Source organism: Rana temporaria, chromosome 2, assembly GCF_905171775.1.
Source record: "Rana temporaria chromosome 2, aRanTem1.1, whole genome shotgun sequence".
In the NCBI taxonomy this organism is placed as follows: Eukaryota; Metazoa; Chordata; class Amphibia; order Anura; family Ranidae; genus Rana; species Rana temporaria.
Window position 1 is genome coordinate 269550169 of NC_053490.1, and position 16724 is coordinate 269566892.

The window sequence follows — 16724 nt, forward strand, 5'->3', positions numbered from 1 at the left end:
TCCATGCACACAGGCATTTACAAGCATATTAGAAGAGGAATGTTTACAGTCTTTAAAAAAGCCTAGTTAAAAGCGTGTTTAGGAGAAGAGCTGAAGAGCAGAAAAAACGATAAACGTGCATAAATGCTAGACTTGTTTTGAGCATGTAATGCATTCCAAATTAATATTGGCCAATGGAATCCATTAACACTCAAACTATTGACACGCCTAATCGTGTGTGCAATGTGTGGCTTTAGGTGCTTTTTTTTTTTTTTTGTAAAGCAGCTTTTCCTACCAGGAGTTTAGAGGAGAAAAGCAAACCCACATTATGCACGGGGCCTAATTCTTAGCCCTTGGCTTCTAATTATGATATTGCTTTTGGGAACTCTTAATTTCTTGACTTCATCTACCTAGTTTCCACCTCCTAAGGATCTCCAACTAATCCATTCATAGCCAGTATTTGGTAATGTTAACCATGACTCTGTTTTCTGTTTTCTAGTATATCTGTTTAGCTCCAAGTTCAGTAGATTAAATTGACAAGTTAAAATTCCACCGCCATCTTCCAGGACAGGCCATGAGATGTAAAGCTCCTCCCACCGAGACAGAAAAACATGTTACCCACAAGAGTTAAAAGGTCATACTCAAGGTCCTCACCTCCAGTTTTTAGTGTTTCCTCCAGATGGGGGTAACATGCTACCTATGGACCAGTGGGGGAAACCTTGATCTTTGGCTGTGAGTGTCTTTACCTCTTTTTCCTGTGCCCATCTATGAAGCCCCCTCCTATATGGGTAGGTAATCGCTGTGGATCCCCTGTTTTCTGTGCCTGGGGAAGGCCAGTACCGGCGATGCATCTCCCCCTTGCCAGCTGCCCCTCCTGTGGATTGTAGTGCCGCCTCTGCAGTGTTGGATGGCTTCCTTGTGGAGGAGTGGCGCTCTAAGCTGGTCTGGTTGATGGGATTCTTCCGCAACAGTTTAAAATTAAGGATTCTACACATCCTTGGAACAAATGTTCTAACCTGGATGCACTTCTTTCCAAGGTTTCTCAGAAGGTGGGTTAAGCCTTTGAGAGTCCTCAAAGATCCAATGGATAAGGGAAGTAATGTGCTTCTGTGTAGGGCATGGGATTCCTCCATCTCTAATACCTTGCCTGCCTTCATCTATACTTGTGTGTCAAGGAAACTAGAATTCTGGCTTACTCAGTTGCAATCACATTTAGTAGCTGGTACTCCTAGAGAGCAGCTGTTGGACTTCTTTTCTATGCAATTTAACGCTTTAGGCTTTGTGGCAAATGCTTTGGAATCCGTCAAAATGTAAGCCAAATCCTCTGTCTCCAGAAATTCAGCCAGATGGGCCATTTGGCTAAAGACTTGGTCCAGGGATTTTACTTCCAAATTACGATTCCATGGCCTTCGATTCTTGAGGGGTTAGCTTTTTGGTCCTGAGTCTTAGGCGGAGCTTGAACGCACAGAGGGCATGAAATAAAGCCATTACTTGAGAAAAAGAAAAAGAAAGAAAAATATTCCAGTTGATTCTATATATGACCTTTCAACAGAGCCCAAAAAAATTTTTTTTTTGCATGGAGTTGATCTTTTCAGTCAGGTCTATCCTCCAACCAAACTGTTTCATGGCTACACTGGACCCGAGGAATGCTTACCTTCACGTTTCTATGTATATCTGGATTTTCAGAAATTTCTGCGGATAGCAATCGGAATAGGATCTAGAATCCACCAATACCGAAACAAGTCTCTCTCTTTTGGGCTCGCCACTGCCCCAATGATTTATTTTGAAAATCCTTGGAGAAGTCCTAGCCCATTTTTTGAGGTTAAGAGCCATCACTATAATTCCCTATCTAGACAACCTTTTACAAATTGCTCCCTCCCAGGAGAGGTTACAATTGGATCTGTAGTTCACTAAGGATAGGCTCCAGAATTTGGGGTGGCTGATTAATGTAGATCAATGTAAGATTTCTGGGTTAAAACATTCATTCCAGGTATTGGAAACTGTTTCACCTGGAAGAGAAGTTTTTCATAATAGACGAGCAGGTTGCACACCTCCAGTCAAGCCAGCTTATTTTCATAAGGATGGTCATGACAGTTGTAACAGCCTACATTTCAGCGGTACCTTGCGCACACCTTCATCAAATATTTTTCCATCCAAGTCTTTGGAATGGCTCCAGTGAGACCCTGGAACGCTTTGTAAGAATTTTGACGAGGGTCAATTGTGCTCTTTGGTGGAGATCACAGGCGTATCTCTCTGAGGGCTGTTTCTGGAGTTGGCCGATCTAAAAATGATGTGAGTTCCTGGGGCTCATTTGGAAAGTAATCGTCCAAAAAACAAGACACCAGGGGCTTTTCAAATTTGATAGAACTGATAGCGGTGCATTGAGCTTTCAGGAGGCTGTGAAGGGCATCATCTCCAGATTTTGTTTAGATAGCATTGCAGTTTGTTATATCAACAACAAAGAGTTGAACGTAGTCCTAGTCCTTCAGTGGGTAGCACAGGGCATTTTGGTGTGGTCCGAACTCTGTCTGGTTTCTATTTCAACTAAACGCCTAAAAAACACAAAACACACTAGCAGATTTCCTCAGTTCTCATTAGGTTTTGCAAGACAAATCGTCCCTCTGTCCAGAGATTTTTCTACTTTCTGGTAAACCTTTGGGGCCAACAGGCAGATTTTTTTTCTCCTCCTACAGGGCACCCAGAAAGTATTTACAGCACTTCATTTTTTTTATGTTACAGCCATATTCCAAAATTAATTATTTTTCCCACAATTCTACAAACAGATACCCATAATGACAACGTGAAGGAAGTTTGTTTTGAAATCTTTGCAAATTTATTAAAAATAACACGTACATAAATATTCACAACCTTTGCCATGACATTCAAAATTTAGCTTAGGTGCATCCTGTTTCCACTGATCATCCTTGAGATGTTTCTGCAACTTGATTGGCGGTCCACCTGTGGTAAGTTCAGTAGATTGGACATGATTTGAAAAGGCACACACCTGTCTATATAAGGTTCCACAGTTAACAGTGCATGTCAAAGCAAGAACCAAGCCATGAAGTCCAAGGGATTGTCTGTAGACCTTCGAGACAGGATTGTATGGTGGCACAGATCTTTCGGAGGGTACAGAAAAATGTCTCTAGCATTAAAGGTCCCAGCGAGCACAGTGGTCTCCATCATCCGTAAATAGAAGATGTTTGGAATCACCAAGACTCTTCCTAGAACGGGCTTCCTGGCCAAACTAAGCAATCAGGGGAGAAGGGCCTTGGTAAGGGAAGTGGCCAAGAGCCTGATGGTGACTCTGGGGAGAGGAAAACCTCAGAAGAACAACCATCTCTGCAGCACTCCACCAATCAGGCCTGTATGGTAGTGGCCATTTTCTTGCACTAATACGGCTACAATCACGTCAAGTAGATGTTAGGCCAAAAGACATCATCATTTATCTTGAAGTCGCTTAACATTTCAGGCGGTTGGAAGTCCTTTTTGCTCTTTTCAAGTAGGTGTAAGACCCCTTTCACACTGAGGAGTTTTTTTCAGGCGGTACAGCGCTAAAAATAGCGCTGTTATACCGCCTGAAACTCCTGCCCAGCAACCTCAATGTGAAAGCCGGAGGGCTTTGACACTGAGGCGATGCGCTGGTGGGAGAGAGAGAAAACTTCTGCAAGCAGCATCTTTGGAGCGGTGAGAGGAGCGGTATGTATACCGCTCCTTCCCATTTAAAACAATGGGAAACCGCGGTATTAACCCTTTATCAGCCACTAGCGGGGGTTAATACCGCACCGCTAGCGGCCTAATCCCATGGCAAATCCGACGGTATAGCGCCTCCTGCCCCAGTGTGAAAGGGGCCTTAGGGTGCACAAGCCTCTAAGTCTTCTATAGCTAAATGGATCAGATAGACTATATGCAAAGCTTACAAGATTATGCAAGCATCTCCACTATTTGTGAATGCTTACTCCACTAGGACCTTGTATACCTCTTAGGCAGAAAGAGCTAGAGCCATGCCAGAACAGATTTGTAGAGGGGCAACTTGGTCCAGATTCTCCACTTAAGTGAAACATTAACATTTCGATTTATTGTCGAATCCAGGCATTTTAACAGAAAGGTCCTGCGGGCAGTGGTTCCCCCCTCCTTCCCAGACTTTTAAGTTCTTGCTTATCGACTCATAGGCTGTCCTGGAGAACAACTATGGAAAAGCCAGAGTTGGACTTGCCAGTAACTCTATTTCCAGTAGTCTTCCAGGACAGCGAAATTACTGCCAAATTGTAATAATGCATTTTGTCCTGAATTCTTTCTTGGATCTGTCCCATGATTCTCATGTATTCTGAGATGAGGACCATCTTTTGACTCTAGCGGGTAATGTGTTTCCTGTCCTGCGGGAGGAGCTCTCCGTCTCCTGGGCTGTCTTGGAAGACTACAGTCAAACTCCATTTTTTTTTGTGCCATACAGCACCAGGGGCATAACTTATCTGTAATGAAGTGTCTCATGTCTGACGGACTGCTGCATAGTGTAAAAAACGTCTCCTCCCACGTGCTGATCTTTTGGGCTGCAGAGGTTGACATCAGCAGCTGCAAATGTGAAAAAGTTGAGCGATCGCCTGCTTCTTCTGCCCGCCTTTTCCATTCATATAGAAGACCTGCTATTTTGTCCCAGAATGCAAAGCATTTCGCTAATGGAGGACAAACAGATGAATGACACAGGATCGAGTTCTATGAATGGAGGACGCAGTTGACACACTTTCACACTGGCAGCGACTGATGTTAACCCTAGCAGCAGTGGATAATTGGCGCAGTTGGGAAAAGATTTCTAGACCAAGCAGCAGCCAGCCAAATGCAGAACAGACTTCATTGCTACACGAACTGTTGGCTTTACAGTAGTATTATTTATAGGTAAGTTAGGTTCCTCGTGCTGCAAACCGCAAAAAAAAAAAAAAAAACTTTAGCTTGAAGTTATAAGCCATTGAACATTACTGCTTAAAATGTTTTCAAATCAAGATCATAAACTGAGCTTTTTAAACAACACATGATTTTAGAATGATTACTTGCATACATTTATTTTAACCCTGCTTATCCAATTTTCATTTATTTAATTTTTTTTCTTTCTGTTTAATTTTTCAGGATAAGTGTTCCAAAATTCAGTGCATTTGGCTGTTGTTTTTCTTATCTGGCTCGTCATTCCTTTTATATTACACATTTTCTTCCCAGGCACTTTATTACAGGTATGTCGGCACAGGATGTTCCTGGTTTTATTGTTTTTATATTTTAACTTATAAATATGAAAGGGGAATAAATACGATTTAACAGCTGAAGATGCCTTTTTTATTTCTGCATTTTATGTAGAAAGCGGCATAATTTAAAGTGGGTGTAGACATGAAAAATGAACAAAGCACATCCCACTATACTATGTATTACTCTGAATTCAAAGTACTGAGTCTGGTTCCCTTCTGATCTCTTCTATCTCTACCTGCATGAGTCACTCATAGATTAAGCTGTGACACCTCAGCCCCCAGGGAGAGGGGAATGTAGTAATCAATTCGAGAGATTAAGCCACACCAGTCCCAGTGTTGCCAAATCGGTGTAAGCCAGTAACAGCGGCCGGCTCAGACTCTGAGGCTCGCTGAGCCGGGTGTCGTTCCAGGCACATAGCGGATCCAGACTCCATTGTTGCGATGATGCGATTCCTGGACCGACTTCTGTGTACTCAGCAGAGAGCGAACTTCAATTCAAAACACACCTGTGATCTATAGCCAAACGAACTTTGGCTATACTTCTCCTTTTTTATGTCTTCAAAAAACTCACTATGCGTCTTAGATACTTTTTAAGTGTTTGCTTTCCAAAATGTTATTATTTTGTGGGTGTTTACACTGTCTTGGTGCTCTAGGGCCTCCAAAAACAGTGATGGGTAGTCAAAAAAATTAGATGCATAATTTATGCCCTTGGAAGGCCTGAAGGTGCTTCTTGAATTTGTAGCCCTTCTATGAAGTTGGGCTGTGGAAGTCTCATATGGTGTCGCCATATTCAGGTGGAGTAGTAGTGTTCTGTCAATGCAATGTTTTGGAAATATCTTTAACAACTTTGTGTAAAAAAACAAAACAAAAAAAAATCAATTGTATATACAGTCTCACGTGGTGTCCCCATACTTATTTTGGTGGTGTAATTGTAAGTATGATTATGCTGTGTGTGTGTGTGTGTGTGTGTTAACTTGTTAAAATGACAACTTTGTGAAAAAATACAACTTCTTTTTCACTAAGGAAATGCAGCCGAATACAAGAAAGATTATTTGCCAAAGAGACACTAAGACTGTCTCCCCTCACCCACACATTTTTGTTCCCCTTTTTTATGTAGCGGTGAATAAATATCACCAAAAGATTGTTCAATTTGTCTTAAAAAAAAAAGGATAAAAAAATATATAAAATCCACGTGGGTACAGTTTTGCATGAATAATTGTCATCCACAATGTGACTGACCTGAAAACTGTAAACATGGTCTGGGCAGGAAGGGAGTGTAACAGTCTACTCTTGAAGTGTTTAATTGTTAGCCTTTGTTGATTATATTTTGTGGTAAATTGATAAGATTGTGCAAATGTTGCAATGGGGGAAAAATGACACAAATTTTAATATTTTCTGATTTTTTTTTATTATTGCTATCTTTTTCTCAATAGGATATAAAAATATGTATCCAAATTTGCTACCAAAATTGAAGAGGCATTAAACTCAAAAGCCAACATTTTATTATATTGCAGCTTACCAATTCTTGAATGTGGTGGCTGTATTTTCTTTTTATGACCTTCTTTCTTTTGCCTGGTGATCTAGTCAGTAAGTCTGTTGTTTAACAGAACAAGCTCTCCTGCAGATGTTGCACTTAGTGTTGAGACAAACCACTTAACACAGAAAGGGGTGCTTACAATCATTGGCTTTTATTTATTGTAAAACCTTTATCCCAAAGGGATTAAAACCGTTTGCTGTAAATCCTTATAAAGTATTAAGTGGAGTTCAGCTTAAATTTGTCAGTGTATCTAGACCTGTGAGTTCATCTAACACCCCCCTAAATATTAACGCTGCTATCCAAAGGTGCCCCTGTGCTTCTCCATCCAGAGTGGGGGCACTCTATTACAAGAGGTATGCTACTGACCAAGTGAAAACAGAGGGGGGTGAAAGCCTATAAGAAATTGAATAAAGCCACCATATGTAATGATTAGTAAAGCTGTAATGTATAAATTGTTTTGGGTTTATTATCACTTCAGTGCCCTCAAAAAAGGCAATGTATTATGTTGGGATAGGCCGCAAAACTTAAAACATATAATGCTTGGAACTTTGATCTCACCTAAACCTCACGTGTGTGCTATCACTTTTTACATATGCATATGGGAACTATGCATGCAATCGCAATTTACTTTTCTGTCAACTTTATTGCTATCACAAAGGATAAACAACATCCTTTGTGATAGCATGGGCCATGACAGGTCCTTTTTATTGTGAAATCTGGTGTCTATTAAACCCACACATTTTTCCTGTGGCCTCCAAATCATCTTATCAAACCAAGATTGGCTTATTCAGATGCTTTTAGAAACCGAAACCAGAAATTACTAAATCCTTGTCGCTTCCAGTTTCTGACATCGCACAGTAGGAGGAACAACATTATTTCCATTCACTCTGTCTGGGGAATCTGATGCCACCGGTTGCATCTCTAACGTGATCCCAGATGGTAAAGGCGAGGGGGGGGGTGATACCCCTTCTACTGCCTGTAAAAGCAATCCACGGATTACTTTTGCATTGTGCAGAATCGCTGCTGTAAAAAAACACCAGGATCATGGTTGTAGCCTCAACCATGATCCCAGTATAACCACCTTAATACACAGCCCTACATATGCATATGGCAATGTTGAGGTCAATAAAAATATATAATTCCTTTATCATGCATCACGGGACACAGAGTTAGGGTAATATTCATTACCTACTGGGTTATACTTCATCTCCAGGTGAATAGACACTGGTAGACCAAAGGTCTTTAGACAGGAAGTGATCCCCTATATAACCCCTCCTATACAGGAAGTACTTTGTTTTTAACCAGTGTCTGCAAAGTAGGTTGTGTGAGCAGTCAGTTTGTCTAGATCGGCAAAGATCCGTTTGCTTTACCAGAAGGACCCAAGAAGGGGCAGGCAGCTTCTATTGCCAATTGAGTCCACCAGTTGGTCATTCGGGCCTTTGGTCTGAAACATAGGGCTCCTCCCTTTTAGGGTGAGCGCTCATTCTACCAGAGGTGTAGGAAACTCCTGGGCTTTTCACCATCAGGTATCTGTGGTTCAGATTTGTAAGGCTGCCACCTGGTCTTTTTCAGTGCATACAGTGCATACATTTCGACCATAGTGTACTGCGGGCTGCTGTATAGATCTGATGGCCATTGTTTGGCAGGGTGTCTCCCTCCCATCAAGGCTATTGCTCTAGGACGTCCCAGTAGGTAATGAATATTAGCCTAACTCTGTGTCCCATGATTAGAGGTCGACCGATATATCGGCCGGCCGATATATCGGGCCGATATTCAGTCATTTTGGAGAAATCGGCATCGGCCGATTATTATCCAAATGTGGCCGATATTTAGCAGATCTGCATCAGCAGAGTGTGGAGAAGGAAGGAGGAACATGGGGTTCCCCCTCCCTTCTCCACACTGTCTGCAGAGCAGTGCCGTGTGTGTGAAGGAGAATGGAGCTGTCGGACTGATGTCGGGGTGGGCGGGACCCGGGGTGGGCGGGACTCAGCTGTCCAACACCAGCCAATGGGATGAGATCATTGGCTGGATAGCTGCTGGGTCCCGCCCACCCCGGGTCCCGCCCACCTCCAACATCACGATGAATCTGAGCTCCTCTCTCTCTCTCTCTGCTCTCACAGTACATAATGTAGCTGAATGTGTGAAACTCTCTCTTCATACAGTTTCACAACTGCTGCAGAGAGAAAGAGGAGCTCAGATTCGTTGCGATGTTGAAGGTGGGCGGGACCCGGGGTGGGCGGGACTCAGCAGTTATCCAGCCAATGATCTCATCCCATTGGCTGGTGGACAGCTGAGCCCCGCCCACCTTCAACATCGCAATGAATCTGAGCTCCTCTTTCTCTCTGCAGCAGTTGTGAAACTGTATAGAGTTTCACACATTATCCGCTACATTATGTGCTGTGAAACCTGCCAGTGCCATCTGCTAATGCCAACCAGCCAGTGCCACCTGCCAATGCCATCCAGTGCCACCTGCCAATGCCATGCCAACTAGTGCCATCTGTTAATGCCATCCAGTGCCACCTGCCAGTGGCAACGCCATCCAGTGCCACCTGCCAATACCACCCAGTGCCACCTGCTAATGCCATCCAGTGCCACCTGGCATTGCCAATGCCATCCAGTGCCACCTGCCAATGCCATCCAGTGCCACCTGCCAATGCCACCCAGTGCCATCTGCCAGTGCCATCCAGTGCCACCTGCTAGTGCCAACTAGTGCCACCTGCCAAGGCCATCCAGTGCCACCTGCCAATTAGTGCCACCTGCCAGTGCCAACCAGTGCCATCTGCCAGTGCTAACTATTGCCAATTAGTGTCACCTGCCAGTACCATCCAGTGCCACGTGCCAATTAGTGCCACCTGCCAGTGCCAATTAGTGCCACCTGCCAGTGCCAATTAGTGCCACCTGCCAGTGCCACCGCCACCTTAGTGCCACGTGCCAACCAGTGCCACCTGCCAGTGCCATTCAGTGCCACCTGCCAATCAGTGCCATCTGCTTTTGCCAATTGGTTCCATCCAGTGCAATCTGCCAGTGCCAATTAGCGCCACCTGCCAAAAAATAAAAAATCGGCCTAAAATATCGGCTGCAAAAATCGGCATCATATATCGGCCATCGGCCGCCCCAAATTCTAAATATCGGCATCGGTATCGGCCAGAGAAAAACCCATATCGGTCGACCTCTACCCATGATGTACTTAAAGAAATTTTACAGGCAAGTATGACCAAAAAATCCTATCTGTCCCTATTTAATATCAAGATTGGCTGGGTTGACTGCAAATCAAAGCAATTTTAACACAGTCTGTCCAAAACCTATAAAAAGCCTGGGGACTCTAGGAGGTTTCTATAGCTTTTAATTTTCTAGGATTCAAGTAGTTAAGGTTCCCCAATATTAAAGATGGCATAGCTGATATGAGCATGCTTATTTATGGCACTGTGTTTAAAAAATAATACAGCAGTTGGGTCACTGGACTGTAGTCTTATTCCTAAAGGTATGTTTTGGTTGCCAGTTGTGTGCACTGTCGGACTACTTGAGATTCTGCAGGCATGTTGTGAAGCCATTCTCATCTTTTACCGGTTAACTTTTTTTAATTAAGATTTTTCTTTTAAATTAATAACACAATCTTTTTACATTTTATTTATTTATTTTTGCAGCTTGATTTTTATGAACCCCACTATTGGACCTTTACAATTCTGGGATGTGTTGTGGGTTGTTGGTATCACAGAATTTGTTGTGAAGTTTACCTTTATGGGCCTCAAGTGTTTGATCCTGCTGGTGCCTTCCTTTATAATGTCACATAAATGCAAGGTAAGGCTGTTACAGTACTTGTATGTTGTTAAGCATGTGTAGCACTTGTTATTCAACTTATTTTAAAAGAATTTTGATAGAGACCTACATTTTATGGGATGAAATACCCATAAATCGATCATTATAGACTGCAGCTCAAGAGGCTAAAGGAATCTAGGGACAATAGAGATATAATTAAAAGAAAATATATTTTTTATTTAGGTGGTGGTCAGGTTTAAAACACAATTTTCAGAAAATTGGTTTTAATTTTTGGTTGTCCTGGTAATATCAAATGTAAATTTTTCACATTTGTCCTTTTTAGCAGTCCGACATGTAACAAATTTCAATCTGGTATGTCAGGATTACAGATAGATGTGCTTTTGATATATATATATATATATATATATATATATATATATATATATATATATATATATATATATATATATTATGTATATGTGTGTGTGTGTGTGTGTGTGTGTGTGTTATGGCCGACTCCTGTCTGACCAACTCCAGTAAATGCCACCCAACAATTGGCCAGTGTGTGCTATGCTTAAGTGCAGCCATACATGGATTGAAATTCAGCTGGTTCAGCAAGAACTGGATCCATGTTATAGGTAGGCTGGTTGTACAGAAGTTAATCGATGGATCGACTTCTGTACAACCAGTCTCAGTTTTTTGCCCCGAATGATCAGTGCCACTGGCTGCACTGATCAGTGTGTTCTGATGGCAGGGAAGGCGGACAACTATCCGAAATGGAGGGCATACGTCACTTAGTGTGAATCTTCTTTGCCAGGATTTTCTGCATGGGACAAATTCCTACCTTTCTGCAGCTAGGTCCTGCACATAGGGCAAAAACCTGACACTAAAAAGTGCAGTTTTAGACTGTTTACATTCCACTCATTAAGACCAAATTTTCAGAGGGTCTCCCATGTAGCCCCAGTGTATTCCCCTGTGATTGTGTGGATATGATTCTGGTTCTTTCTGCCCTTCAGAAAAATTGTAACCCTTTAGAGACGTTCATCTTTCCACATTTACTCATAAGGTGGCATTTGGTGACTTCTTGCAGTCATCACCTATGTGAGGCAAATGTCTAAACTGGTTGCCTTATCCTGGAGAACAATTTCTAGTTCTTCATAGGGACATGTTAAGGCCTAGCATGTTGACATGTTGAGGCCTAGCACATGTTGCTCAAGGTAATTTCTGCCTTTCACTTTAACCAGGGTGTTTTTTTTGTTTTTTTCCCTCCTGTCTGGCTCAAGTTAACAAAAAAAATTTCCCTCCATTGTCCGGATGTAGCTCCAACTGTGAGCATATCTCTTATCTACTGCTTCTTTCAGGAGGACCGATTCCCTTCTTATAATCCCAGATGAACCCTATAAGGATGCTCCAGCTGCTTTTGTGTTCACAGTGTAATATTAAATTTAAATCTGCAGGGTGCACAGCCAGATGCATCTGAAGAAGAATTGAATAGCATTACTGTGGCAGCCAGAATCCTTTTGCCACCAGTTCCTTGAATGTGTCCTGACATTTTTTTGCGAGTACATGGGGGTGTCATTTTTTTGTGTTTCATGACAAAGTGAAGATTCTGCCCCCCAGAAGAGGTCATGGCCACAAGAAATGCTTTGGAGAGTTTAGGGGTTGTGTACTTTTAAACTCCAGTGCAGGGTCCCTCAGGGGTTAAATCACAGGTGGGCAATATAAGCTTGCATTTAAAATGAGTGATTTAGAATTCTTGTATCCTTACTGATTTACACTTAGGACTTTTTTCTATTATGCATTTCCATGTGTTTTTTTTCTTTTGTGCATTCTTTTATTATGTCTAAAGCTTTTTAATAGTTTTCTAGGATTGTATTTTAGATTTTTGTTCCACCCTCAGGTGAAGGGTATTTCAGACCTGTTTGTAGTTACTAATAACCAGTCGTTAGTAAGGCATGTATGCTGAAAAGCTTCAGCAGTTGTTACTTTGTATGGGGAAAAAAGCATGATTGATGAAACATTCTGTATGCCGGTGTTCTATTGGGAAGTGACCCCCCCCCTTGAATATGTGCAGGCGGAGCCGCACTCCAGCTGATTTGCTGATCAGCTAGAGTGACGTGACCTTTGACTCAAGCCCATATCACAGGAGACAATTTTCGACGTGAGACGGAATTTCACGGACACTATTGAAAGCAATATACAGAGCGGAGGGACACCGTAGTTGTTACATTATGCCTTGCTGTTGCAGGGTGGCTTGTGGCTGTGTTGAAACACAGATTTTGTCTGTGTTGCAACCCGCCCTTAGACACAGGCAGCAGTCGCTGATTAAGAAGCTAAAGCCGCTTTGCAACATTGACCAAAGTCGACCTTGGGCAGACTGAAACCCTGCAACAGTGGGACACAATATGAGAACTAGGGTGTCCCTCTGCTCTGTATATTGCTTTTAATAGTGTCTGTGAAATTCTGTCTTTAGTTGACAAATGCCTCCTGTGATGTGTGCTTGCGCCATAGTCGCATCACTCTAGCTGATCGGCAAATCAGCTGGAGTGCGGCACCGTCCTGCGCATGCACGGGCACTATTCAATGGGCACTTCTCGACAGAACACCCACTTTCACATTTTATTAGTGTTTCAAAATGGTTGTTTCTTGGATTAACAATGTCACAATTCTTCTTTAGGGCTATTGGTACATGTGCTTAGAAGAGATTGCAAAGTATTATTGTATGCTTGTGTTAACGCCGGTATGGTTCCGCTATTTGATTGATTATGGGGCTCAGACCAGTGGAGCGGAATGGCATTTTGGTGTTTTGTTGGCTTTGCTCTACCTCATCATAAAAGTAAGTTGAATTTATGATTGTTTTCTTTTACTCTGTACTTGGTTCTTAGAAGTCGATGGGGGCAAATATACAGGGAGTGCAGAATTATTAGTCAAGTTGTATTTTTGAGGATTAATTTTATTATTGAACAACAACCATGTTCTCAATGAACCCAAAAAACTCATTAATATCAAAGCTGAATATTTTTGAAAGTAGTTTTTAGTTTGTTTTTCAGTTTTAGCTATTTTAGGGGGATATCTGTGTGTGCAGGTGACTATTAATGTGCATAATTATTAGGCAACTTAACAAAAAACAAATTTATACCCATTTCAATTATTTATTTTTACCAGTGAAACCAATATAACATCTCAACATTCACAAATATACATTTCTGACATTCAAAAACAAAACAAAAACAAATCAGTGACCAATATAGCCACCTTTCTTTGCAAGGACACTCAAAAGCCTGCCATCCATGGATTCTGTCAGTGTTTTGATCTGTTCACCATCAACATTGCATGCAGCAGCAACCACAGCCTCCCAGACACTGTTCAGAGAGGTGTACTGTTTTCCCTCCTTGTAAATCTCACATTTGATGATGGACCACAGGTTCTCAATGGGGTTCAGATCAGGTGAACAAGGAGGCCATGTCATTAGTTTTTCTTCTTTTATACCCTTTCTTGCCAGCCACGCTGTGGAGTACTTGGACGCGTGTGATGGAGCATTGTCCTGCATGAAAATCATGTTTTTCTTGAAGGATGCAGACTTCTACCTGTACCACTGTTGGAAGAAGGAGTCTTCCAGAAACTGGCAGTAGGACTGGGAGTTGAGCTTGACTCCATCCTTAATCCGAAAAGGCCCCACAAGCTCATCTTTGATGATACCAGCCCAAACCAGTACTCCACCTCCACCTTGCTGGCGTCTGAGTCGGACTGGAGCTCTCTGCCCTTTACCAATCCAGCCACGGGCCCATCCATCTGGCCCATCAAGACTCACTCTCATTTCATCAGTCCATAAAACCTTAGAAAAATCAGTCTTGAGATATTTCTTGGCCCAGTCTTGACGTTTCAGCTTGTGTGTCTTGTTCAGTGGTGGTCGTCTTTCAGCCTTTCTTACCTTGGCCATGTCTCTGAGTATTGCACACCTTGTGCTTTTGGGCACTCCAGTGATGTTGCAGCTCTGAAATATGGCCAAACTGCTGGCAAGTGGCATCTTGGCAGCTGCACGCTTGACTTTTCTCAGTTCATGGGCAGTTATTTTGCGCCTTGGTTTTTCCACACGCTTCTTGCGACACTGTTGACTATTTTGAATGAAACGCTTGATTGTTCGATGATCACGCTTCAGAAGCTTTGCAATTTTAAGAGTGCTGCATCCCTCTGCAAGATATCTCACTATTTTTGACTTTTCTGAGCCTGTCAAGTCCTTCTTTTGACCCATTTTGCCAAAGGAAAGGAAGTTGCCTAATAATTATGCACACCTGATATAGGGTGTTGATGTCATTAGACCACACCCCTTCTCATTACAGAGATGCACATCACCTAATATGCTTAATTGGTAGTAGGCTTTCAAACCTATACAGCTTGGAGTAAGACAACATGCATAAAGAGGATGATGTGGTCAAAATACTAATTTGCCTAACAATTCTGCACTCCCTGTATAAAGTATACTCTTTTTAACCAGTTGGTACACTATGGCAACTGTTTTTAAATCTTGCATAATATAAACATCTGCATTTCTCTGATTATTTGAATGATTCAGCTAAATGGGATTACTTGGTATTATAACTCAGTCTTGGAACATCATTTATGTTGGGGTCAACTAATACTTTTTTTTTTTTTTTTTGATCATCTCCATCCCTCTAAAACAGTGGTTCTCAACCTCAGTCCTCAAGTACCCCCAACAGGCCATATTTGCAGATTTTCCTTTTTCTGCACAGGTGCTTTAACTCTGAGTCAATGGCTTGGTATTTTGGACAGCTATTTTATCTAAGAGAAATTCCCCAAAACATGGCCTGTTGGGGGTACTTGAGGACTGAGGTTGAAAACCACTGCTCTAAAAGATCCTGCCGACTCTTACATTTAGCTGTTTGTCTTCAGTATTTTTCTAGATCTAGTTTGAGAGCTTTTTGTTGCAGAAATTGAAGCCTGTTTTCAAAATGTCAAACAGCAGTTAACCGTTTCTTTTTCTGTTTTCTTTTCAGCTTTTTGTGGTTTTTGGACAATGGAAAACGTGTGCGGATATGTTACGATTGTTTTTTACTCAGCCTGTAAGTAATATGAATAAGTCTGTAAGTGCACAATAAATTATATAAAAGAGCAAATAACATTTTGGTGTTGTGTTACAGTGGAATGACGTTTGACTTGTGTTGGGTACATGTTGCCAGACAGTGAATAACACATAGGCCTTAAACATATGTTCAGAATAGACAGTTTTGAAGATAAATAGAAAGGTGACATCTCTTTTGCAGGCAGTTTTTTTGGAAAAATACATGTTGGTCTTAGAGTAGCAAGTATACTAATAGGAGAAGTTAATATTTATTTTCTAAAATGCCTGTTTTTTGGAACCGGGATATTTATTGTTCAATTATTTACTTCGCCTTAGTCCCATCTTTTCCCATACTATGTTGAAGAAAGTCTGCCTTCGAGGCTTATGCTAAACCACGTGGAATTGATGTCCTTATTATCTTGGATCAAAGCTGCATCACAAGCACTTGTTCAGTCCAGCAGGGTATCCATTATCTCTTCTTTACAAATGCAAATCTCATGTTGGAATGTGTGCCCGTGGACAGAAGCATTTTTTTTTTTTTAATTGGCTACATATTTTGTGGCTGCCAAATCAAATTTAACTTGTGTTTCAGTGATTGTCATTTATGTGGTGCATGGGCTGTATGAATTTTGTTTGTTTCCCGATGCACTGGCTGAAATTTGCTTAGTGGGTGGCCTTGTTGGCCCCATCCTTCCCATTATCCTGTGACTGAAAAAGAAAAGGAGCCAGCCAGAACATTTTCTCCTGAACAGCAGTTCCACCGAGTCGTGCAGCCACTGTTTGGGTACTTTGACAGCCATAGTTGCCAGCTGTCAGAATCAAATATAGCCCAGCAGGGTGATTTGTCAATCCAAGCTGTATAGAGTGGATGAAGGAATCTGTTAGAAAAAAATAATCCAGTATTGTATGGCCAGCTTAAAGCTGAACTTTACCCGTAACAACTTGATAAAAATAAATGTTCTTTAGCAAGGAACATGCATTCCACTTTAATAATCATGCTTCCAAAATCAGTGTGTGCTGTAATTTGCCTCCTGTATGGCTCCTGTTTCTTCCTGCTGGAGCCTGCCATTTTGCTGAAGCCCAGGGCCCCTGAGCATAAGTAAATCATTAAGTGGAACCAGACCCATCGTTCTAACGGTTTATA

The 16724-nt window shown here is 41.9% G+C and overlaps 1 protein-coding gene across 1 annotated transcript in view; it reads left to right on the top strand.

The window, feature by feature from the left end:
* Positions 1 to 16724, top strand: part of RNFT1 (ring finger protein, transmembrane 1) — a 41581-nt gene that overhangs the window by 21027 nt on the left and 3830 nt on the right. Inside the window, exons 4-7 of the mRNA XM_040336935.1 lie at positions 5098 to 5198; positions 10389 to 10542; positions 13178 to 13336; positions 15516 to 15581. Of these exons, the coding sequence (XP_040192869.1) occupies positions 5098 to 5198; positions 10389 to 10542; positions 13178 to 13336; positions 15516 to 15581 (480 nt within the window). The remainder of the gene's footprint in view (positions 1 to 5097; positions 5199 to 10388; positions 10543 to 13177; positions 13337 to 15515; positions 15582 to 16724) is intronic.